The sequence below is a fragment of the Eubalaena glacialis genome, chromosome 17 (genome assembly GCF_028564815.1).
Source record: "Eubalaena glacialis isolate mEubGla1 chromosome 17, mEubGla1.1.hap2.+ XY, whole genome shotgun sequence".
Taxonomy (NCBI): domain Eukaryota; kingdom Metazoa; phylum Chordata; class Mammalia; order Artiodactyla; family Balaenidae; genus Eubalaena; species Eubalaena glacialis.
Genome location: NC_083732.1, coordinates 1,958,820 through 1,985,533, shown reverse-complemented (window position 1 = coordinate 1,985,533; position 26,714 = coordinate 1,958,820). Strand labels below are relative to the sequence as shown.

Genomic DNA, 26,714 nt, shown 5'->3' with positions numbered 1-26,714 from the left:
TAACAAATTGAAGAATAAAAAACATATGATCATCTCAATAGATGCAGAAAAAGCTTTTGACAAAATTCAACACCCATTTATGATAAAAACCCTCCAGAAGGTAGGCATAGAGGGAAGTTACCTCAACATAATAAAGGCCATATATGACAAACCCACAGCCAACATCATTCTCAATGGTGAGAAACTGAAACCATTTCCACTAAGATCAGGGACAAGACAAGGTTGCCCACTCTCACCACATGGCCTGGTTGTCTTGACTGAAACTCTTCTTTTTTTTAAGTAGGGTTTTCCTTTCTGTTTCCTGTCAAAAGCTAAATCTAACACATATTAAGCTAGTGAAGGAGCGTAAGCTAGGCTGTGTGGATAGACTGAAACACGGGGATCCTTATCAAGGCTGTGACAGAGGGCGGGTTAGAGGACAGGGCCTCATCTGGGTCAGTACATCCCCCAGCTCTCGCCTAGAGCCCTGGACAAACAGCCTCGGCTTTGCTCAGAGATTAATGTAGTTGCGTTTGAATCAGGTAAATTCCATGCCAGATGGGACACTGCTTGGGAGAAAGTTATTCTCTTAAACTACCACTCTCCTAGGGTCCTGGTCTGGCGGAATGTATCCCAAACTCACTTTTCTAAGCCACTCCCCCATAGATTTCTGAACCTAAGAATTCTAATCTTAGAACATGTGTTCTAATGCCAACAGTCAGAAAAAAATTGTGAATGGCAGGTATATATTTTTTAACATCTTTATTGGAGTATATTGCTTTATAATGGTGTGTTAGTTTCTGCTGTATAACAAAGTGAATCAGCTATACGTATACATATATCCCCATATCCCCTCCCTCTTGCTTCTCCCTCCCGCCCTCCCTATCCCACCCCTCTAGGTGGTCACAAAGCACCGAGCTGATCTCCCTGTGCTATGCGGCTGCTTCCCACTAGCGATCGATTCTACATTTGGTAGTGTATATATGTCCATGCCACTCTCTCATTTCGTCCCAGCTTACTCTTCCCCCTCCCTGTGTCCTCAAGTCCATTCTCTACATCTGCGTATTTATTCCTGTCCTGCCCCTAGGTTCATCAGAACCTTTTTTTTTTTTTTAGATTCCATATATATGTGTTAGCATACGGTATTTGTTTTTCTATTTCTGACTTACTTCACTCTGTATGACAGACTCGAGGTCCATCCACCTCACTACAAATAACTCAATTTCATTTCTTTTTATGGCTGAGTAATATTCCATTGTATATATGTGCCACATCTTCTTTATCCATTCATCTGTTGATGGACACTTAGGTTGATTCCATGTCCTGGCTTTTGTAAACAGAGCTGCAGTGAACATTGTGGTGCATGACTCTTTTTGAATTATGGTTTTCTCAGTATATGCCCAGTAGTGGGATTGCTGGGTCGTATGGTAGTTCTATTTTTAGTTTTTTAAGGGACCTCCATACTGTTCTGCATAGTGGCTGTATCAATTTACCTTCCCACCAACAGTGCAAGAGGGTTCCCTTTTCTCCACACCCTCTCCAGCATTTATTGTTTGTAGATTTTTTGAGGATGGCCATTCTGACTGGTGTAAGGTGATATCTCATTGTAGTTTTGATTTGCATTTCTCTAATGATTGATGATGCTGAGCATCCTTTCATGTGTTTGTTGGCAATCTGTATATCTTCTTTGGAGAAATGTCTATTTAGGTCTTCTGCCCATTTTTGGATTGGGTTGTTTGTTTTTTTGATATTGAGCTGAATGAGCTGCTTGTAAATTTTGGAGATTAATCCTTTGTTAGTTGCTTCATTTGCAAATATTTTCTCCCATTCTGAGGGTTGTCTTTTCATCTTGTTTATGGTTTCCTTTGCTGTGCAAAAGCTTTTAAGTTTCATTAGGTCCCATTTGTTTATTTTTGATTTCTTATTTAATACACTTGAATCAGTTTTCATTATTGATTGATATTCGCATTTTCCCAAAGACATTATTATTGAAACAAATAGAAGCTTCACTACGATAAATTAGCATAACTAGCACCAGAAAAGCAAACAAACAAGAGACACATAAAACAATAACATTAATTTCTTATAATATCATTCAGGGTTGGCTTTCAATATTGCCTATTGAGATTAATGGTTTTAGTTAATAGTTATAAGATTCATCTTTCAGATTTCAATCCTAATATTCTAGTTCTGAGGATAATTACATCATACTAAAAAAAATCCTCAAATCCATGCTTTGAAATCCAAAGAGTATATGGCTTTTAGGAGAACAGGTCGTCCAGTGTGGGGGGTTGGAGAAATGTACTAGCTGTTCCTACAGATGTGGACATTAGAGGGTCAGTAGGAATTGTGGCTGGTCATTTGGTCCTGCCTTTAAGAAATAATCCAAACAGTCCCACCTGTAAGTATTTCCAAAGAATGAAACTCTAATTCTCAGCCTTTAATACTTGGTATGTGAAGACTGTTCTTCAATCTCCTAACACTCCTTTTCTGAAAACTGGATCCCTCACACTAATTTATTCTTAATCTTTCTTCAGAGGCGATTGAAAACAGGTGGTCACCACGTTTTAAAAAGTAACCTTTTATATCCTTGAGGACAATTATCAAGCCACCTTTCCGCTTTCTCTTTATGAAACCAAGTGAAGCAAATTATTTTACCTTTACTCAGGGGTACCGTGCCTTAGCTATTTAATGGTCTTAGTATCTCTCCACTGAAACCTATCAACTTTTTCCTAATCCCTCGAGTAGTAAAAGATACCAGCTAGCCAGGATGGACTTGTCCAGATCTGACTAGCATGAGACATAAACGGGGTTCCTTGTGTCACCTAAAATCACACCTCTGTTTATGTACCCCAGGATCCTGTTTGAGAGCCGTGTCTGTGGAGATTTAAAAAGTGAAGATCATTGTGAGAAGTGGTATCTGGCAAGCAAGTCTCTCATAAAATGTGTTCAATTAATCCTGCACATTTTGTCAGATGAAGGGGAGGTCTGGGGGCCAAACTGCCCAATTAGTACTCATGATATAGATGATATCATCTCCGGCCTGGTTCCTGGGTCATTTTCTAAAGAGCAACTCAGGATAAAACTGAATGCTGTTTACATCCAGGACCATTAGATGCTGTCTTTTCTTCTCTCTCTCTTTTTTCTGGTGATACTTCTTTTTAAACCAGTAATAATAACTTTCAATTGTGGAAACATTTTCGGGCGGCGTTCAAGCTTGCACGTCCCCCCTGCAACCTCAGAAAGTATTTTATCTTGGCCCAGCCCGGTGCCCACGGTGGGTGCTCAGTTGATGTTCACCCAGGAAAGTTCTGCACGCCTGCTGTGTGCCAAGCACTGCTGTGGTGTGCCGCCCAAGCACTGAGCATCTCTGTCTCACGGGGACTTGTTTTGAGCGGGGATGAGACAAATCAGAGCGCAAACAAGGAAATGCTTATTCCTAACAAGTCAGATGCCGGGAAAGCCTGTTAGCGCTTTGGGGGGCGCCAGCCCCAAGGGCCGTGCCATTTATACAGAATGATAAGAAAGGGCTCTTCAAGGAGGTGACATATGAGGGCAGGCATGAAGGCAGAGACTAAACTAATATTTGGGATATCTGGGAGGGCTGCCGTGAGCCAGCGCAGGACGGAGGAAGTGGGGCGGGTGGCGGGTGGCTGAGCACAGGGCGGAGGGCCGGGCGGGTGAGGTGGTCCAGGCCACGGCACCCTGCAGGGGCCTGAAAACTTTGGATCTTGCTTTGCTTCGAACTGAACGCTAACGGGAGCAAGTTTTAAGGCAGGAAGATGGGTGAGAAACGGCAATACTAACGCGGGGAGGCGTGAGGGTGATGGCGTCGTGGAGACAGGTGGGATGCATCTGCTGAGGTGCCAGGTGCGGGAGACAGACTGGAGGTCGGTGCCTGAGTTCTTGGACGTGAATGGCAGGTGGGTCAGGCCGCCAGCGAAGGGCTGTCTGGAGCGGGGGCACGTTCCCTGGGAGATGTGGGTCAGACGTCCACATGGAGCGTCCAGCTGGCAATAAAGACATTAGGTGGGATGCAGGGGAGAGCTCTGAATAGGTTCATAGTTATTGGTGTATAAATGGCATCGAAAGCAATGCGATTGGCGATTGATTGGGAAGAAAGTGAGGTTCCAGGAAGGACCGTTAGCTGTACTGCATCCTTCTGAGTCACTTTGGGTCCTCGCCCCTTTTTCTACCTAGTAGTACAACCATCAAAACATATTTCAAGAGTAAATTTCCTTTCATGCATACAAAAATAAGAGTATTGTCATTTTTATATATTTCTGTTGAATAGAAAATAGGTTATGTGGTATACATAAGTATATATAACAATAAATAATTTAAAACTATATAAAATGCTGCATACATACACACATATATACACTAATGAAATATGCTTTAATATACATAACATTGTTGGAAAATAGACATTATAAAAATAATTGAGCACGGTACAACTCAGAGCCATCACATAGCTGGAAGGAAAATACCACTCTCTCCTTTCGTATGTAATTCTTTTCCATTACTGACTTTTAAAAACCTATATGCTCTACAATGTTCATTGACTCACTTTATGTTTCTACACAAATAAAATACAATCACAGGACGTTTCTAACTCTGATTTTACATAAATACAAGGCATACAGGTACTCTTCTGTCCCAAATAAGTTTAATTTCTGCAATTAAATTTGATGAAATCTTAGTTTACGCGTTACAAGTGATCTATTACACAGCATGTATTGTATTAGCTCCCAAATTATCAGATCAATTAATAAATACATTCTGTGCCAATTTATCTTTTGTTTAGATGGCTAGCTATGACTTCTGTGTATTTGAAGGCACTTCCCCAGAAAAACAGCAGTATAGGGGAGAAGATAAACTAAACAGAATGAAGTTTAAATATGTGTTGAATTTTATCATATTGTGTGTGCATGTCCTGACCTTAGGGTCCTTCGGACGGAAACCCAGTGCAGATGGGAGGTCTCTCCACTGCAGGGCATCTGCTGTCAGGGGGACCGAGCCGGGCGGAGCTGTGAGCATGCGCCTTCAGTCTCCCTGCTGTGTTGCAGCCTTTGCTTCCGTGTGACCAGGGCCCGGGGTGCTGCCCGCGAGGACCAGAGGTCAAACGGGAGGCTGGTGAACAAAGGGAGACAAGTCCGAGAGGGGGGGCTGGGGGGCGTGGGCGGAAGTGGTGGACAGAGCGACTGCCGTCCTCTGCCCGTGTGCCCTCTGCCTGCTCTCCCTCACCTTCCAGGGCGCATGGGCCTCGAGCCTCGCCCAGCAGAGAGAGGGGCTGGCGCTGGAGCCTCGTGAGGACACCACCTCACAGTCCGGTGAGAAAACTGAGTCTCTTTGCAGTGCTTGGAACACAATCACGTAATTTTACACTGTGTGTTCACCAGCCTTCGTTCACCAGCCTTTTGTCCCCAAGTCAAGAAGCCCAAGCCCATTAAGAGCTGGTTATACCAGGATCCCTGACATGATGTGCAAATTCTCCGTGAGCACATCAGGAGAAGACTGTTGGGTTCATAGTGCTTGAATCGGTAGGTTAAGCAAGTCTTTTTTTTTTAAATTTATTTAATTAATTAATTTATTTATTTTTGGCTGTGTTGGGTCTTCGTTGCTGCACGCGGGCTTTCTCTAGTTGCGGCGAGCAGGGGCTACTCTTTGTTGTGGTGCACGGGCTTCTCACTGCGGTGACTTCTCTTGTGGCACAGCACGGGCTCCAGACGTGCGGGCTTCAGTAGTTGTGGCTTGTGGGCTCAGTAGTTGTGGCTTGCGGGCTCTAGAGCGCAGGCTCAGTAGTTGTGGCCCACGGGCTTAGTTGCTCCACGGCATGTGGGATCTTCCCGGACCAGGGCTCGAACCCGTGTCCCCTGCATTGGCAGGCGGATTCTTAACCACTGCGCCACCTGGGAAGGCCCAGATTAAGCAAGTCTTTAAGATGAAATTGCCTGTTACACAAGCACCCCTTCTGCAGAAGCGGCGTGCACGCCTGCCCCCTCCTCCCTCTGGCGCACAGCTAAGCGGGTGGACGGGTGAGTTGTAGGAATTTCAATGATGGAGACGATTATGTGCTCAGAGAAAGTCCCCTAATGGAGGGCAGTGCAGAAAGAGCAGCAGCAGGGGGTCAGCCAGCCAGGCTCGCGTTCCCACCTCTCCCGCTGGCTGTGCAACGAGAGGTCCCGGGAATGACTGCACAGAGGCTCCCACCGCTGGGACGGAGGCGTCCGTGCGTGGCTTCCACTTGGGACGTGGTACCAGAAAGATCTGCCATTGAATGATAGCCTTGTCTCTGGTCTCTGGGGCCTGAGTTCTCTTTCTGTGATGTGTGTGGTTGTCACAGAACTGATACCACACCAGGGAAAGGTGACCTTGAAGAGTCACGGTGATCTCATCCCAGACACGTGAGTCCAGTCACTTCATTTCCAGCACTTGCTCAAAAGACTGTCCTCTGATTCCAGGGACGGAAGGGACACATCATTCAATACTTATTTGGACTAAGGTAAAACACATCTCGCCCTTTACATTCGCCAGAAGGTCATATCATTCAGGAAATGGGATAAAAGTAGAGGAACCGCCTTGGAGGACATGACCGATGCCACTTTAGGGTGACACACATTTCAAGAGCAATTCAGAGACAGAAATCCCTAACATTTACCCAGTGCTTATGAAGTACCCTTTCTTAGCTTACTTCTTCAAACCAACAACCCAGAAGGTAGTTATAATTATAATTCCTGACATAATGGTGAGAATTCTGAAATAAAGATAGCTAAGTAATTTATCAGTGATTTATTGCTGGGAATTATTGGGACCAGAAGTCAAGCCCAGGCAACCTGCTGCTGATTCATACTGTACACACGCGCGTGCTCTTTCTCTCAACCAGCTAACCTGGTAATCACGTTAGTGTGGTATTTAGAAACTGAACAGAAACATGCAGTACGTGACGGATGGCTGAAGTACAAACACACTGTAGGGAAACAAAGAAGAAAGTAGTAAAATTATCTAATGGGATAAGAGTAACCATAAATCTATTGCTAAGAATTGTCTTCGTTCCTATTAAGTACATTTGCTCTTCCAAACGAACAACGATACAGGAAGAGAATGACTACAGTAACTCTAAAGCAAAACTGAACTTTATTCCATGTTTTGGTAAAACAAAAATATATCAAAAGGCTATTACTTCCAAAACATCATAACCAATATTTCCAAATCACAAAACCACACACACACACACACACACACACACACACACACATCCCTCTGTAACTATAGCTACATATATCCTCAGAAAAGAAAACATCTCACAGGAGTGCATTATTTTCCTCTCAATGGTATTTTGTTGGCCACAACAAATTGACACTCGATGAAGAATTTTCTCAATAAATAGTTTTTTTAAAAATTAGGAACACAGTTGATTTTGACAAGATCCAACTGATTGACAGATGTAATCCCAAATGTAAAATTTAACTGTTCTAACTTTGTTATTTAGAAAAATATATGTTAATTGAAAATATTTTGGATATTTCAGAGCCAGAGAGACTCTTTTCCTTACAGATGAGATATAACAATTTTAAAGCTGCCAAACTGAAAGCGGAAAAAACAGGTAATGAAATCTAATCACATAAGTTAAATTTAATAAATCAGGTTCGTGTATGTATTAAACAATGAGAAAACTTAACCCGCTCCAAAGTCCATCTCTAACAAACAGTGTGTCTTGACATACTCAGTGTAACCATGACAGGCTGGTAGGACGGAGCAGCACGGCTCCAGAAAGTGGGATCCTTATGTGCAACTTCTGCACAGCACTCGGGTAGTTGTCACCTGGAGTTCCTCTAATCTTCACTCTTTGGGATGGTGAGCAACAGGCCTGATCTATTCAACTCTTTAAAATAAGCAAAGGATAAGCAACACGAGGCGGGCAGTGCTCAGTGTGTGTTGCTGAGCTTCTATAAGAAACACTGTCAGCCACAGAAGCTGATGGCATTCTAAAGAAACAACGAGCAAAATAACAAGAACAATATTTTTCTTGATAAAGTACTGTGTAACAGCAAAAGTATAGTTATTATTAATAAAAACGAAGTGATGTGATTGAAAACTGGTACTGCAAACTCTCTATGCCACTGCATCGTTAAAAAAAAAAAAGGGACTTTGCTGGTGGCGCAGTGGTTAAGAATCCGCCTGCCAATTCAGGGGACACGGGTTCGAGCCCTGGTCTGGGAAGATCCCACATGCCGCGGAGCAACTAAGCCCGTGCGCCACAACTACTGAGCCTGCGCTCTAGAGCCCGCGAGCCACAACTACTGAGCCCACGCACCACAACTACTGAAGCCTGTGAGCCTAGAGCCCATGCTCTGCAACAAGAGAGGCCACCACAATGAGAAGCCCGTGCACTGCAACAAAGACCCAATGCAGCCAAAAAATAAAATAAAATAAATAAATAAATAAAAAAGGTATTCTAGACCAGTTTGAAGGAGATTCAACACTTTTCTTCAAGGGTCTGACATCCGGTTTCCTTCAGTTTTTTTAAATTTTATTTATTTTTTTATACAGCAGGTTCTCATTAGTTATCTATTTTATACACATCAGGGTATACATGTCAATCCCAATCTCCCAGTTCATCACACCACCACCCCCGCCCCCCGCCACTTTCCCCCCTTGGTGTCCATACGTTTGCTCTCTACATCTGTGTCTCTATTTCTGCCCTGCAAACCGGTTCATCTGTACCATTTTTCTAGGTTCCACATATATGCGTTAATATATGATATTTGTTTTTCTCTTTCTGACTTACTTCACTCTGTATGACAGTCTCTAGATCCATCCACGTCTCTACAAATGACCCAATTTCGTTCCTTTTTATGGCTGAGTAATATTCCATTGTATATATGTACCACATCTTCAGTACTAAAACTGTATTTTCACTTTTAAAAACAGTAATATAAGCTTTTGGAAGGTCCAACAGTTTTAAGATTTCATGCAATAGGAAATTTGTAAGGCAGAAACTTTCTGTAAACAGAAATCCAAAAGTATTAGGTCTAAAAAGATTATGGAAAAACTTACAATAGGCCTGAAGGAAGGAATTTAAACTGAGTAGAGGATTACAAGTAATCCTCTTCTTAAGGGATGAATCCTTGAGATTGGCACCAAATTGATTTGGGCAACAAAACTAATTTTCTAGCTTTCTCCTACGCAAAGGCTATGTTCTACTAACTGCCCACACAAAATTTTACTAACCAGAAAATTCATATAGAGATAAGTTGTCACTTATTTTAAATGCTTCAAAAATATTCAATTTATTCATATTTTATGTGTTATATAAATTTTTATTTAGAATATGCTAGGAAGGTTCTCCTAACATAGTTATACTGTCATATTTTATTAAAATTACTGGAGTATATTAAAATATTAGGATTTTAAAAAAGCATTGCTCCCCAGTGCTTATTTTCAGAATGATAGTCAGGCTGTGCTTCTAACTCAGAATGAAGGGGAAGGGAATTCTGCAACATGAAGTCGTAATAATTCATAAATATCTTGCTCTTAGACCCGCTTACATGGGGAAGGAACGCCCCCTAAACAATTAGATATCGAGAAAGACAGAGAGAGGATTTTGGTTTATCTGGAAAGCAAGATTAAATATCTTTTGTGCATTAAGTCCTTCATGAGAAGAAGTGACTGAATCCTTTTATTACCACATCCTTTTCCTAAGAGGTATTTGTTTGGTTGAAATAAGGACCCTGAATTGCTTTGGAAGCTTCATGAAAACACTCTAAGGCTGTACTTTTTATAACTAAAAGGACAAACAAACATTTGTGGAATCATCAGATCAGTCACAGAAATCATGTACAATTATTTAAAACATTTGACAAATCAGTGTTTTGTTCACACCTGACATAGAAAATGTAATGCAAATGGTATAACTTAAGGAAAAAATAATAATGTAAGAATGATACGGATGTGTGTGTCACTATATAAGGACAAAGGGAAATGGTGAGAACTTCCAGAATGAAAAGAAAAGTAATGATGCCTTTGAGCTTTGAAGAGTGTAAATAGGTCAATAAAACAAATTTTAAAAAATGAGATATAAGTAATTAGCACTCTGGGACTTGAAAGATGTTTTGGAAAAACAGAAATAAGTACTTTATGTAACAGTTGTGCATTTATGGAGCGCTAACAGAAGAGTGGGTACGTGCTAGCGTATTAATAAATCCAAGAAAATGTTATTAAGATAACAAAAATAAAAGATAAAATCACATTTTTATCAATGATGATCATTGTATTTCATTAAGAAAGGAAGCAGGCTGTGAATAGGGGGCTGGGTGTTCTGGACAAAGGCACTTTTGCTTTGATCTGCCTCTGGGGTTTCCAACAGACCGAGCTCAGTCAGGGGAACCTAGGTCCTCACCTAGAGCAGCAAGACTCCTCGAGTTTACAGTCGGTGAAGACTCTAAAAAAATCAGGGAAATTTAGTTCTATTATTGGAGGAAAAAAATTAAAACATATTTTAAGAAGCTTGGATTTTAGGAAATGATTACACATTTTAAAGCAATACATTAAAAAACCAAGAACTGGAATCATTGTAAAATGATGTATAAAATGTAAAACAATCAATAAACCTTTTAAGAAAAACTGTTATTTAAAAAATGAAAAGGGCTGCAAATATGTTCGGAAAATGCAGAGACACATCTTTTTTACTAAGATGGTCTCCCTTTCAGAACCTGAAAGACAAGCGTTTCTGCAAACATCAGCACACGATTCAACCACTCTGAATGACGTCAGTCTCCACTGCTCCCCGTGTGTCTCCTTGTGTGATGGTTGGCAGGACAATTACTATTGTAACTGCTTCCACTTCACACGGGTAGGGCCTGTCCTTCTCTCACCAGGAAGAATCTGACCACTGGACTTGAACTCCTAAGTCCAGCTGTAGGATGAGATCCAGGTCACAGGGACACGGGGGTGTCCTCCGGGGGCAGGAGACACCGGCCCAGTTACTCATGGTTTTTCCTCATTCTAAATGTTCACTTTTGTGACTAATTTTATATTCCTACTTCTGCAATCTTTTTATTAGCGAGGCCCCCAAATTGAGTGAGTGACAGGTGCCATGACATCTGGACACCCCTGGGGATTGACACCCATACCCGAGGGCCTTTATGGTGAAGTGTGTCCAGTGCGGCCTGAGTGTGGCCTCAGTTCATTGTCTAGGCCACTGGCTTTGCCACTTTCTAGAAAATATCTGCTGACCGCCCCTCCTTCTTCCTGGTTCTGCAAAAAACAACAGAATTCTAGTTTTCGGTTTTTTCCATTTTTCTCTAATCTCCGTACTGTTTGGGTTCCCCTCCGATTGTCCAGTCCTAAGTCTGAGACACGTCGCATCTGCGATTGCTACTGGACACGTCAGTAGTCAGATGTGCACACTGTTGAACGCTCAGAGCTCAGGGCCGAGGTCAGGGAGCACGTGTGCCTCGGGGGCGTCAGGGTGGAAACGCCGGGGTGCCCGGGGCGCAGAGGGGATGAGATCTACTGCCGGGGAGCGGTCGGCCTTAGGTAAGAGCGGGGACGGCCGTCAGGACAGGGCTGCCGGGGGCCGCAGCAACCCCGCAGGCTGAAGACCTCGTAAGGAGGCGGTAGGGTCACTCCCGGGGAGCCGATGTGTGTGCTGACGTTGCGGGAAAGGAAGGAGCTTTAACCTCCGTCCTGCTGGATTAGGCCAGAGGACGCCCCAAGGAGACACTACAGCGTGAGTGCGAGGCAGAATTAAAGGCTTTTCTGAAGTCCAGACTGCGGAACGCGGTGTCCTCCTCCGGCTCCGTCCGGCTGCACCGCCGGGTTAGGGTCAGAGCTCGGCCAGTCGCTCTGCAGAAGGAGGCAGACGGGCACGAGCAGGGGGCGGGGCTGCCCCCGCGGCACGTGGCTGACCCGAGGGTCACGGCGACCGACCAGAACGCCTGCTCTGTGACATCTTCCGCCGCCGACCCTTCCTGGGACGGGTCCTCTGCGGCCCGGATCTCCGCCGCAGCCCTGGGACCGCCTCCTCCGCGGGGCCCGGCCCATCTCACGTGGAGGCAGAACGGCCGGCTCTGCCACCTCGCACACTCGCCCGCCTGCCGGGCCCCTCCTTCGTCCTTCAGGTAAGGTTAACAGTCCTGATTCTCGTCTTCCCACCCGAACGCCAGCGCAGACCCCCTACCCGAGCACGTCACCGCGGTGCTGAGCATCTTCAGTTGCGGCGGAGGACGCACACTCCTTGCACACCTGGGCGCGCTCACACACGCCCTCCCGAGCCCGGGATGCTCCCTCCCCGCCCACTCACCCAACTCCTAACCCTAACCGCAACGCATCGTGCTCAGCGGAGTCCTTTATGATCGTCTTCGTCTCAGTCTGTTTGAGGCCTCCCTCCAAATGACCTTCTAAATCCCCTCATCAGCTGGGCTTTCTGTGAGCTCAGGCCCCCGTACAGTTGTGCTGAATCCCTGGTACCCCGTGGGGCGATCGGCACACGAGTGATACTCAACGAATATTTGATAAATGAATTAATAAATAAAAACGCATTCACAAACCAGTGAACGAACTGCTGATCTTCACAACAACCTGTGCTTTCTTCGCCCCACTGAACAGATGAAGAGGCCGACAAGTCCACAGAGCCTGACACATCGGCAAAGGGCAACACATGGAAGTGAGGTCGCCATTTACTGCCACGTCCCTTGTTCTGAACCCTTGCTCTCCCCCTTGGTGCTGGGCTGGCTTTCCCATTCGCGTTTCTTTCCTATTTATCAACACTTACACCGAGAGAGAAAGAAGCCAGAGTACAACGTTGATGGGCACAGAGTTTTGAGACAGCCTGCAAGATTCACATCTTTAGGTCTGAACTTTACCAGCTGTGTGACCTTGAGTTATTTATTTAAACATTCTTTGCCTCTGTTTCCATATCTGTAAAATGGGAATAATAGGAACTGCCTCACAGTGGTGTAGTAAAGATTAAATATATTATTATATAAGCACTTAGAACAATACCTGGCACTGCACATGAACTATATATTCTGGGTAACTATTACTGCTTCATTCTTGTTGTTATGGGTGTAGCTTTGGGTCAGAAGAGAGTAGGTTTTCCTGATTAGTGGTCCGAGGCCAGATGTTCCGTGGTCCAGATCACTGAAATGTGCCTTATGTGAGGGACCCCTTTCTGGAGAGAGAGGCCTGCCCCTCGCCCAGCTGCACAGGACTGTTACGTGGTGGGACGGGTGACTGGGTTACAGAAGGTGCCCCTTCGACTCGCTCCCCAGACCCAACCATCGGAGTCTGGGCTCCTTGGGAAGCCAGCCCTCCTCCAGGCACTGATCTGCATGCAAGAAAAGAATCCATTTCGCACTGAGTCTTACGTCCATGCCTCTGTTCTTGTGCTACGTGAAGTTTCCCTTTGTGAAAGACAATCCTCAACCGATAACGCTGTATGTCAAGTGTAAATCCAGGAAGCATGGAACGTGCCCACTGCCCTCACGAAGAGAGCTTTCCTATATACATACAACGGACAGCAGACGTATATTAATCAGTGTCTGAAAATATCTCCAGGCCTCATAACCTAGGTAAAAATTTTCCCAAAGCAACTAATAGGCTTATAGCAAATTTTATGTGGGAAGACCAATGAGACGGGCTGTTTGATTTTACTCTGGGCAGAGTGCTAATACGTGGGCACTTTAGGATACTCACGATAGCAGTATAAATTATTATGGCTCTTCTAGAGACAATTTAGATTCATAAACCTAGCCTCTTGACCATATCAGGATATTTCCACCCAGGATGTCCAAAATTCAGAATTTAGATTAAAGGAAATACTTTGGAAGTTAACAAAAGTTTGTGGGCAAAGATCAATTCTTGGCTAGGTTTTTTTTTTTTTGGCCTCTTTAACCAAACATGTGTGTCACCCTAAGAAAAATGTAAGCTCGATGAAAGCGGGGCTTTTTCTGCGTTTGTCTCCAGCTATTCAGTGCTTAGCTGATAACCTGGTAAGTAGCAACACTCAACAATTATCTGTTAAATAAATCAAAGAATGATGGTTGTGATATGTGTGATAGAACAAATGCAGAGGTATCTAAATGGCAAAACTCAGGTACTGGCCAAAAAATATGGCCAAATGATGAGATAGATAAAATAAAACAATAAGTCATATTTTTTGAAGAATATTAACTGACATAAAAATCTCAAGTCATATTATATGAAAAAGCAGATTCAAACCAAATTCTAACTTTGCACCAATAATTTTAAAAAAGAGAAAATAAAATAATGAGTGTTTATATGGAGCCGGGCATAATTCTTAGTCTCTCCTTTAAACTTGTCCTTATAGACTGCATTATTTTTGAAAGTTCAAAATAAAGACCAGGTAGCTACTTGGAAATAATTTAAGACTAAACAACAATATAGAAATGCAGGCTGGATTACTATTATGAAAAAGTTATATTAATGTATGGATAGGGTGTGGACAAATAAACTGTTAGGATAGTTAATTTCTGGGTTTCTTTCTTTATCTTTTCTTTCTCTCCCTCCCTCCATCCCTCCCTCCCTCCCTCCCTCCCTCCCTTCCTTCCTTTATCTCTTTCATTCTTTCTTTTTAATTTCACTAGTTCTTATTTTGGTAAAAAAAAAAAATTCCATTAGAAAGCTATCTCATTAGCTATTTTGGTAGTTACTTTGGAGCTGGGTACGATCTCCTTTTCTTCAGATGCTGGCACATCTTTTAGGAGTTGCCAGAACTGCTTTGCTGACAATAAACTCAAGGGTATCAGAGTTTTTCCACCACTGTTAGTCCCACAATAGAACCAAAACCATCCACAGCGAGGGGCAAGCAATGACCTCTGTTTTTATTTAGCTCTTGTGCTCTTGTGAATGTCACCTTTAATCTAGGATTCTTCTGGACGGAAGAAAAAATTACGAACACTTTGGAGGTAATCATATTTTCTTTGTCTCTCTGCCTTCAGACACTTTTGATTCTATTCATTATGTTGTAAATGTTCCAGCATTTTCTACTCCACTGATTCTCTAACTGGAAGAGAAATAACTGACGTAAAACACAAGGAACTTAGTTCTCCTTGGTTACACAAACAAGGTCAACCTTAACTAGGATTTAATATCAATCTGTAGTACTTCCAACCCTACAGACCCCAGATTGGAAAGGAACGAGATTATTATTTAGGTTTTATAAATCATTCTCATTTTGATTCTTAAAAATGGCCACAAAAACTGTTTGGAATTTTACAGAATTCTCAGTGACTTTCCATTGCAACAATCCTGTGTACAGCACAGAAATTTAATTGATTTATGACAATTATATATTCGTTTCCACACCCAGAGAGACAACCTAACCATGAGATTTAAACATATTTTAAACATACCTTTCTTTGCATATACCTTTATATTTTCTGTATTTCCTAATTCCAAGTCTTATCCAAATCTTTCTCTCCTGTATTTTACACAGCAAATAAGACTATGGTAATAATTGAGGTTTAAACTCAGACTATTTCCAGTTGACCTTCTACTTTGTCCTCAAAGGACCCCTGACAAGCTTCCTCCTGTTTCCACTGCCCCCCCAGATGGAAGAACCTCAGAATCTGCTTGAGAATTATCGAAGCCGAGCATTTCTCTTCACTCTACCTTTTCTCTTATGTGTTTTTCTTTTCTTTGTCTTTACCTTGTATTTTCCTTCATATCCATGCATCACTCGTTTTCATGAACTACTTATTAGCCCAGAACCCCTCCTGGCCGAGGAAAAGCCATTACGATCATCACTGCTTGCTGGTCCTACCTTGAGAACCTTGCACATAATCTCGTAAACTGAAAACGTTTTCTCTGCTCGGGTCCAGTCCCACGTGGTCACCTTGAAAAGATGAGAAACTAATACATCATTTGTTTTAGAAAGATGGCCCCTGCTTTTCTCTTTATTATACGCTATGGTGCACACATGAAGCTTCACACGTGCACTAGGCCGTCTCTAAGTTGTGAGGTTCTCCTCCTAGACGTCCTTGACCTTCAACAATGTTTCTGTTTCCTTTCTCCTAAGTTTCACACCATTTCTCTTCCTCTTTCAGCAGACGTTTTATATTATAAGCAACAATTTACCTTTGCTCAGTGTCTTGATGTGTTTTAAGTAGTGTGTGCATTCTCTCTACATAAATACTAAGTGTTGTTTTTTTGGGGTGGGATTAATTTTTTTATATGGGGAATATAGCCAATATTTTGGGTAACTGTAAATGGAAACTACTAAGTGTTCATATTTCACACTTGTAATAGTTTTTTCTCCATTTACCACCTGTTACACGCAAAGAATACTAGATACCATATCAACGCTGGCTTTCATTTTTAAGGAAGATACAGTTCACATCAGGAAGTCACTCCATGCTCTGAACATCGTGAAACACCAACCACCACAGTGAAGCTGTTTCACTTGTTTGTGTCTGAAACAGGTATTAGTCTGTCCAGTCATAAGAAATTATTCGGAGTAGGAATAATGTAAAAGGTATAAATATTTATTTTTTTTCCCCTGTCTTCCAGGTGATTTGAACTTTGTGTAGACATAGATATTCGAAATTACAGCAAGTCTAACCTGATCATGCCAAGACCCTATGTAGTATTAGACCTGTAAGTGAGCGGTCTGGCATTTAATATTTATAGTCAATAAATATTCATTGAGAATCTACTGTTGTGTAAAGTACATTTTTCCAAAAGCAAGACCTTAGGTGCAGTAGATCGCCATACATATTTAATACGAAGCCTGATGACGAGATATGGGATGTAACAGATTAGCACAGACACTATTGATTTGACTTAGGCAGACCTGTGCCATGTAGATAAACATATTCAGCCTGTCATAAATGTCGAAACAGAAATGCCTTTTAGGTTTTTCAAGGGTTTTAAAGCCAATGTTTAATGCCAGAACATATATATTTAGCAAGAAATTCTCAGAAGCATTTGGACTGTTTTCTATTTTTTTCTGTATCTTATTTTCGAAATATATTGGTAATATATCATTTGTTATTGTTAAGCTGATGTCACCCTGTTGTGATAATATGGGAAAAATAAGGAATATTGAACAGAAACACTTACTGGAGGTGCCAGAAACTTATAAAGACACGAGCCCCTCAGGGCTAGGAACGTCGGCGAGTACACGCGGTCCTGGAGGGGGTCTTGTTCCCGTGTTTCACACCAGCCCATGTAGACAATCTGCAAGGAAACGGAACATGATTACCTGTCAAAAAAGCCTCATTTCAGGTGGCTTATGTGGTTTTTTTGTATTTTTTGTGGTGTTTTAATTTTCTCATAAAATTATCAGTTTAAATGATGCAAAAAATATATTAACCAGATTTACCTTCAATAAATGAGTGTGAACCACTCATAAGATTTTATAATATGTTTCCATCAATGTTTATCAACAAACAAACATGTTACCTTCACAGAACCAACAATTACGTTGATAACTGATTTCTCAAGAGAAAGAATGAAAGCCACAATATCATGGAACATAAACTTCAGTGTATAAAATGAGAACACCACCAGCCTAGAATTTCATATGCAGCAAAATTATTATTTTTTCATGATTTAATAGGGCTAACCAAAATTTAGGATAATGTTATGTATCTATATTTATACTGATGGATTAGGTCTGAAAGTCACAGCAACTGGGCACTGCTTTCTTTCAACTGACAAATATATTCAGAGAAGAGAAATATTTTGGCTTATAGTATATCACTAGTCTAACTTTGTGTTTGCTTTCCATGGGGGAAAAAACCCCCAACAAAACACCTTCCTATTTATACATAAGTCGTCCTCAACCTGAGAAATATTACAGGGAGGTTAATGCAGTTAAATGTTGTGTTACCATTAGCTCAGAATCACATATAAAATTATTTGGAAGCAGATGTACATATCTATTGTGCTGTTTGTTGCCTCAGCAACAATTAGGTTGAGATTCTTTTGCTTTAGAAAGTGTGAATGTCTTATTTTATGGTGACAATTAATATATTACATTCGGCCCTGAGTATTTAAGGGTTCCGCACTGACGGATTCAACCAACTGCAGATTGTAAACACAGTACACAGTCCGCGGTGGTTTGAATTTGCAAATTGGAACCCGCGGATATGGGAGAGGGGTTTGTGGCACTTGAGCATCTGCAGGTTTTGGTTTTGGAAACAGTCCTCTGCAGGTACCAAGGGGCAGCTGTATAATCTGGATAATAAAAATAGCAGTTAGACAGGAAGAAGCAAAAATGTTAAATTACTGGTTGCACTGGTCCCTGTTTGCAGCATAAAGACAATTTTGTGGGTATTAATGACTATTAACACTAGACCCAGTAGACATGGTCTACTCTATCTTGCTATCATATTGTACAGAAACAATTGCTTTTTTTCGTTTTCCTTCAAAAGCAGATTTAATCCTCAAAGAAACGCAATACTGAGCAGATTATTCAAAACATTTGCTAAGATCTTTTATGACAAATATGTGGAACACACTAGGTAATGAAATGGAGAAAAACATAGAAATGCTATTTTTAAACTTTGGGAACATTTTACCTGCTTTAAAACGTGATTCAAAGTTTTTCCTTGTTTTCATTTCTTTTTAAATTTAGTTATTCCATTACTATCTAGGTTTGCACATTGGTCCTTAATTTTGTTCCCTTTAGCTATTTTTAACTTTATTTGAAGGAGTTCATTCACAAGTCTTTGAATGAAATTAAGAAAACAATCTCATTCACAATAACAACAAGAGGATAAAACACTTAGGAATAAACTTAACCAAAGAGGTAAAAGACTTGTACACTGAAAATTATAAAGCATCAACGAAGGGAATTAAAGATACAGATAAATAGAAAGACATCTGTGTTCATGAACGGGAAGAATTAGTATTTTAAGATATCCATAATATCCAAAGTGACCTACCAATGCAATGCAATCCCTATCAAAATCCATACGGCTCTCTTTACAGAAGTAGGAAGATCATCCTAAAATTCACAGGGTACCACGAAAGACCCTGAATAGCCACATCAATGCTGAGTAAGAAGAACAACCTAGAGGCATTGCATGTGCTGATTTTAAAATGTATTACAAAATAGCAATAATCAAAGGAGTAAGATACTGGCCTAAAAGCAGATGTAGACCAATGGAACAGAATAGAAAATACAGAAATAAACCCATGCATATATGGTCCACAGATCTTTGACAAAGGTGCCAAGAACACACAATGGGGGATGGACAGTCTCTTCAGTAAATGGTGTTGGGAAAACTTAATATCCACCTGCAGAAGAATGAAATTGGACCTTTATCTTACACAGTATAAAAAATCAGTTCAAAATGAATTAGATACTTAAATGTAAGACCTGAAACCATCACAGTTTTAAACCATTATGCATTTCTGACAGACGGTGAGGCTTTGATTCTTCACTTCTAATATAAACTCAACCCAGTGTGTATACCTGTGCCCCAAGGCACATTGCAAGGATGTTCCTTGTAACATTATTCTTAGTCCCAGCCATGTACAAATGGCTTAAAATAAACCATGTACCCTCCGATACGTTCTGTAGATGAATATAGTAACAAATTGTGATATCATAAAGGAGCAGTATACAGCAAGGAAAATGAGTACATTATAGTTACATGGAACAACAGAAGTGAATCTCACAGAACACAGTGTTGAATGAAAGAAGGAGATATACAACCATATATATATATACACACACACATATATATAAAACCTATACCAAATATATATATATATATATATATATATATATATATATTATTTGATTAAGATAAGCTATAGTCGCGTTTTGGAATGCATTCTTGGTTGGAATAAAAAGTACTTCAGTAAAGAAGACAAACAGTCAGGATAGTAGTTACTCTAGCAGCCTGCAAGCCAGTTGTGCGTGGGGAAGAATACATAGGGGGAGACAGAATCTAAGCTGGAAACAACCCACTTTTCTTGACCCAGATTGTGGTTACACAGGGGTTTGGCTTTTGAATAATCAAGCTGTACATCTATGTTTTATGAACTTTCTATACATGTGTTATATTTTATAAAATACCATTTTTAAAATAGCACACACTGTGTACTATTAACGGTTTTATAACAAACTCATCTTAAAAGTAATAGAATTTTGTGAGTTTTATAGGAAGAAAGTCTTCCAACGAACGACAGGGTTAAATCGCCCTGTCATTCTGGGCCCATTGCCATGATATAAAATTTTAGTTATGAATTATATCAACTTAATCATTATATTATTTCTCAATTAAGTCAGTCTTTCATTTTAATTCAGTTTGATAAAACTTACAGTTTCTCTGTGTTTATGACTTCTCTGCATTGGCAAGAGGAAAAAAGAGATTAAAGTGGTGTACATAATCATGAGAAGGAAATATTTGAGCTTCCTAAGACTGTGAAATTCGAGTTTGCTGTCTCTTCCCACCTCTATAATTTGCTGGAAGCTGAAATATTAAGAATGATATACTGATATTTTTCAAGAATTATCTTTAAATACAATTTTATTAGTTTGAACTGAGTGTAGCTTGGAGGAATGAGCTGCAGATGTAACTAATAAAGATGGGATCATCGGATCTGTAAGGGATATTTCTTCATGCTTGTTCTCCAGGCCAAAGATCGGCCTAATCACTGTCTATGCCAAGGAAAAGGGTTGCTCTCAGTTCTGCAGAAAGACCAAGAGGCACTTGCTGTTTCTCATCATTACCTTGACTCCTGTAAAATGATTATATGGTTGAGGAGACAATGCATTTTCAGAAAATTCATCCTACACTTGTCACAGCAAATAATAACTATAAGAAACACTGTATCACTTAATCTCATTTTTAAAAAAGAAACAAATGAGGAGTATAGGCACAAGGATATTTCAAATAGAATATTTTAGAAACAAGTAGAATTAAAAGAAAATAGTTTCCTATACCTATGAAATGACAAGCGAACTGCCAACCATGTATCACACACTTTTCAGATAAATATTTCGAAGACTTGCCTATTTTTTCAGCTTTATTGAGGTATAAATTGACAAATAAAAATGTAAAATAAGGACCAGGGCAAGGCAAATGAGGCACTCTACTTGAATGCACCAAAAACACTCAGTAACCAAGACAAGAAATATTTTAAAAATTCAAACTGCAAACTGTCACCAGCAAAGCCCATTAACAATTCCCAGGAAATAAAAATAGAATCTGGGTAATAAAATAATGGTGTTATAATTTAGAGACCCATTGACGGGCCAACTTTCTCCATCTCGCAGCCAGTATTGGGGCCAGGGTGTATTACATAGGAAGAGTAAGTGTTTTCGGGTTGGAGACGATACCCAGAAAACTTCCAATTCTGCAGAATGCACCCTAATGGCCTACCCCCAAACAAAAGGGGCACTGGAAGGGAGAATCCCGCACAGTCCCCGCAGGGGGATGGAAATGGCAGATCCTGGCCACTACCCTCCAAGGCACATGCCCTGGGGCTCCTAAGCGGGCACTCTGATTGACCCTCAAGGAGCCCTGGCAGACATTGGACATAGGGGGAGAGCCTGTAGAATTCTTAGTCAACACTGATGCCACTTACTCAGTAATGAACACGAGATAAGGCACACTCAGTCACAAGAGCTGTAAAATAATGGGGTCTCAGGGAAGGCCCAAGAATGAGCATTCATAGAGTCATTAGAATACAAATTGAACAAACATACCCTTACCCATTCCTTCCTATATGTTCCCCAAAGCCCTACACCCCTGCTAGGAAAGGATATTAAAAAAATGTAAACTATTAAAGTGATTTAATATACACATATATTGTGAAAGAATGCTTCCCATCTAGTTAATCAACATATCCATCAACTCACATATTTACTTATATATATGTGTCTATACACACACACACACACACACACACACACACATATATATATGTTTGGTGAGGACATTTAAGTTCTAATCTCTTAGCAAATTTTAAATATACAATACTGTGTTATCAACCATAGTCACCATGTATACATTAGGTCCTCAGATCTTGTTTATCTTATACATGAAAGTTTGCACCCTTATACCAATCTCTCCCCATTTCCTTCACCCCCCCAGCTGCTGGAAATCATTTTCTACCCTATATTTCTATGAGCTTGACTTTATTTATTTTTTATTCCACATAGAAGTGATACGGTGCACTATTTTTCTCTTTTAGCATAATGCCCTTAAGCTTCATCCATGGCAGGATTTCCTTCGTTTTCATGGCTAAATAATATTCCACATATATGTGTGTTCATATGTATATCTGTGTGTGTGTGTGTGTATATATATATATATATATATATATATATATATATATATATATATAAACTCACATCTCCTTTATCCATTCATCTATTAACAGTTTTTTTCAATATCTTGGCTATTGTAAATAACACCACAATGATATGGGAGGGCAGATATCTCTTCAAGATCCTGTTTTCATTTCCTTCGAAAGTATACCCAGATGTGGCATTGCTGGATCACATGGTAGTTCTAATTTTAGTTTTTTGAGGAACCTCCATACTGTCTACCATAGTGGCTGCACCCGTTTACATTCCCACCAACAGTGTAGGAGGGTTCACTGTTCTCCACACCCTCATCAATACTTATCTCTTATCTTTTGATTTTAGCCATTATAACAAGTATGAGGTGATATCTCACTGTGGGTTTTGATTTGCATAAACGTTTTTAAGCTACATGTGAAAACACACCCAATACATGAAGCCTGTGCTGCACAGCAACATTTTATTCTTTAAATTTTGATCATTTTTTTGTACATTATTTTTTCTTGTTTTAAATAGACTTTATTTTTTAGAGCAGTTTTAGGTTCACAGCATCATTGAGTGGACGGGACAGAGACTTCCTGCAGACCTCCTGCCCTGACACCTACAGCCTGTGTGCCTCCGCCCACTATTAGCATCCCCCCACCGGACGGCACATTTGTTACAACTGCTGATCCTACATAGACACACATTATCGCCCGAAGTCCGTGGCTTACATTAAGGTTTGCTCTTGGTGTTGTACATTCTATAGGCGTTAACAAATGTGTAGGGACATGTATCTACCACTATGGTATCATACAGAATAATTTCACTGCCCTAAAACCCTTGTGCTCAGCCTATTCATCCCTCCCTACTCAACCCCTAGAAACCAATGATCTTTTTACTCTCTCCATAATTTTGCTTTTTCCAGAATGGCATATAGTTAGAATCAAACAGTATGTAGCTTTTTCAGATTGACTTCCTTCACTTAGTGATACACATCTAAGTTTCATCCATGTCTTTCATGGCTGGATGGCTCATTTCATTTTATCACTGAATAGCATCCTACTGTCTGGATGTACCACAGGTTACTTATCCTTTTTTTTTTTTTAAAACATCTTTATTGAAGTATAATTGCTTTACAATGGTGTGTTACTTTCTGCTTTATAACAAAGTGAATCAGTTATACATATACATATGTTCCCATTGTATATCTTCTTTAGTAAGGTATCTATTAATGTCTTTGGCCCACTTTTAAGTTGTTTGTTTTCTTATTGTTGAATTTCAAAAGTTCTTTGTATATTTTGGATAACAGTCCTATATCAGACATGTGTTCTGCAAATATTTTCTCCCAAACTGTGGCTTGTCTTCTCATCCTATTGATAGTGTCTTTTGCAGAGCAAAGGTTTTTCTTTTAATGAAGTTCAGTTTAGCAATGATTTCTTTCACAGATCCTGCCTTCGGTGCTGCCTCTAAAATGTCATCACCATATCCAAGGTCATCTTGATTTTCTCCTATGTTGTCTTCTAGAGGTTTTATGGTTTTGCATTTTACATTTGGGTCTGTGATCCATTTAGAGTTAATTTTTGTGAAGGATGTAAGGTCTGTGTCTAGGTCCACTTTTTTTTTTTTTTTTGCATGTGGATGTCCAGTTGTTCCAGCACCATTTGTTGAAAAGACTACCTTTTCTCCACTGTATTGCCTTTGCTCCTTTGTCAAAGATCAGTTGACTATAAATGTGTGGTTCTATTTCTGGGCTATCTACTCTGTTCCATTGATCTATTTGTTTATTCTTTCACTTTACCACGCTGCCTTGTTCACTGTAGCTTCAAAGTAAAATTTGAAGTCAGTGAGTGTTAGTCCTCTGAATGAGTTAATCTCCAGTATTATGTTGGCCATTCTGGGTCTTTTGCTTCTTCACAGAAACTTCAGAAGCAGTTTGTCAATATCCACACAATACCTTGCTGAGATTTTGATTGGAATTGGCAACATTTAATAATAATTTTTTTTTTTTTTGGCTGCACCAGGCAGCATGCGGGATCTTAGTTTCCAGACCAGGGATAGAACCTGTGCCCCCTGCAGAGGGAGTGTGAAGTCTTAACCACTGGACCGCCAGGGAAGTCCCTAACAATTCTTTTTATATATGTATCCAAAGTTTTTTTGGGGGGGCAAAAGGGAGGGGGATGTACTTTAGAAGATACAATATGCCATGTAATAACGTATTCTAATAAAGAATAAAATGGAAGCAAATGGTAAATTCTTGAAGCAAAATTATCATAGCACACGAAGTCCTTCACATTTCTTAACATGGGTCCACTAATTTGTCTTTAACTTTTTCTCAGCCAAAGTGAAGACAGACAGACTTATCTGATCTCCCTGGGCTAGTGTGGCCCTCGGTGCCTCGGTATCAGTGTCCTCTGGGAACCTGTTAGGAATGCAGTCTCATGCCCTATCCCAGACCTACTTAGTCGGAAACCATGGGGCTGGGGCCCAGCACTCTGTATCTTAGCAAACCCTCCGGCAGATGCTGATGCTGCCTCGATTTTTGACATATTTATTGCTAAGTCAGGGAGTAAACCATCTGATTATGTTATAATCCCAACAGCTGGTGAGGCTGTGTATTACTGAGAACGGTGTTTGTTACTTAGGACAGAAGAAGCCATAAGGAAAGTATTCTAGTACTGCTGACCCTTGAACAACATGCATTGAACTGTGAAGGTCCACTTATATGTGGATTTTTTTCAATGGTAAATATTACAAGACTACATGATTCTAGTTGCTTGAATCCGCACTTGTGGAACCGCGTATATGGAGGAAACTTGGCTACAGAGGGCAGACTGTAAAGCTATATGCAGATTTTCCACGGAGAGGGGGTTGGCACCCCTAACCCCATGTTGTTCAAGGTCAACTGTACTTGAAAGAGAAAAAGAAATGCAGGGTTCTTGGTGAACAGGGTATTTCCAAACACAACAGTGGTGGACAAGCTTGTTGAAGACCCATCCCACTCCCAGGAACAGCTGGAATAAAAGAGGCAAAAAACCTAAAATGTGGATAAAACCATTTTAGAAGATATTTCAGTGTTATCAAGGCACAAAGACGTAAGCAGCCCAGCTCCTAGTGGAAGGAAAGCTCAGATGGGTGAGGACCCTTTCGGGGTCACTTCCCGGCTTCAGGGTCTGTCCCTTGTAAGCTGGCTCCTGGGGGCTGAAATGGTGGGTCTCAGTAGATTCAAGGTTTAAGTCACACGTGTCGGATTTCAGTTCCTTCCAAGAAAAAACTCAGCAGGATACAACATAAGAGTAAACATAAATGAGTAACAGGCCAGGCCTCATAAGGATGGGAGCCTCGTTCACAAGCACCCAATCCTGATTGGGGTTAAATTGTACTTGTGATTTTATTTTGCCAGAAATAAAAGTAACACTCTCTGAAGGAAGATAACATCCTCTGGAGCCTCAAGTCACATATATGATTTTTACATGCAACGTCTACTCTTTACGCAATATTGAGAAGCCATACAAGGAGGCAAAATTAAATAGAATTCAGAAAATCAGGAGAGAAAAGACAATAGGGGAAGCACACATGCATAGAAGATTCAGATTTTGGATGTACCAGATCCAGAGTTTAAAACTTCTATACTCAGTATCCTCAAAATTTAGATGACTAGTTCAAAAATTGTATCAGATAACTGGAAATTACAAAATAATAAGACACATACCTAGAAATAAAAATAGAATAGCTGACACTTCAGCTCAGTATCAAGACGTGTAGAAGTTTACATAGAGCTGAAGAGAGGAGCACAGAGTTAAGTGAATGTAACACTGCATACGAATCAGCATAACAATCAGTTGCATTTCTATGCTCAAGGCGTAGACCATTTTTCGACCCCTTGAGTGTGTGTACGTGGGTGTACACAGCTGATCAGCAGAAGTTTAAACGTTACAACTAAAAGCAGGTGGAGTAACAGATGCTTCCCGAGGTCACAGTGATTGAAGATGGATACACAGTGATTGAAGATATTCTTATTCCAGAGAATAAGAATCCTCGCGGTACTCCTCCCCCTGCAGACCTTCAGAATGCATCTCAAAGCCCTGACTCAGGGCTTCCCTGGTGGCGCAGTGGTTAAGAATCCGCCTGCCAATGCAGGGGACACGGGTTCGAGCCCTGGTCCAGGAAGATCCCACATGCCGCGGAGCAACTAAGCCCGTGCACCACAACTACTGAGCCTGTGCTCTAGAGCCCGCAAGCCACAACTACTGAGCTCTTGTGCGACAACTACTGAAGCCCGCGTGCCTAGAGCCCTTGCTCCGCAACAAGAGAAGCCACTGCAATAAGAAGCCCGTGCACCGCAACGAAGAGTAGCCCCCGCTCGCCGCAACTAGAGAAAGCCTGCGTGCAGCAACGAAGACCCAATGCAGCCAAAAATAAATAAATAAAATAAATAAATTTATTAAAAAAAAAATCCCTG

At 40.9% G+C, this 26,714-nt stretch overlaps 1 protein-coding gene across 4 annotated transcripts in view; it reads right to left on the bottom strand.

Annotated features, from left to right (window-relative positions):
- SNTG1 (syntrophin gamma 1) overlaps positions 1-26,714 on the bottom strand; it is a 480,938-nt gene that overhangs the window by 41,104 nt on the left and 413,120 nt on the right. For all 4 annotated transcript variants that reach the window (XM_061171420.1, XM_061171419.1, XM_061171421.1 and 1 more), the window contains exons 14-15: positions 17,068-17,184; positions 15,770-15,841 (exon numbers count right to left, since the gene is read on the bottom strand). In XM_061171420.1, the coding sequence (XP_061027403.1) occupies positions 15,770-15,841; positions 17,068-17,184 (189 nt within the window). The remainder of the gene's footprint in view (positions 1-15,769; positions 15,842-17,067; positions 17,185-26,714) is intronic.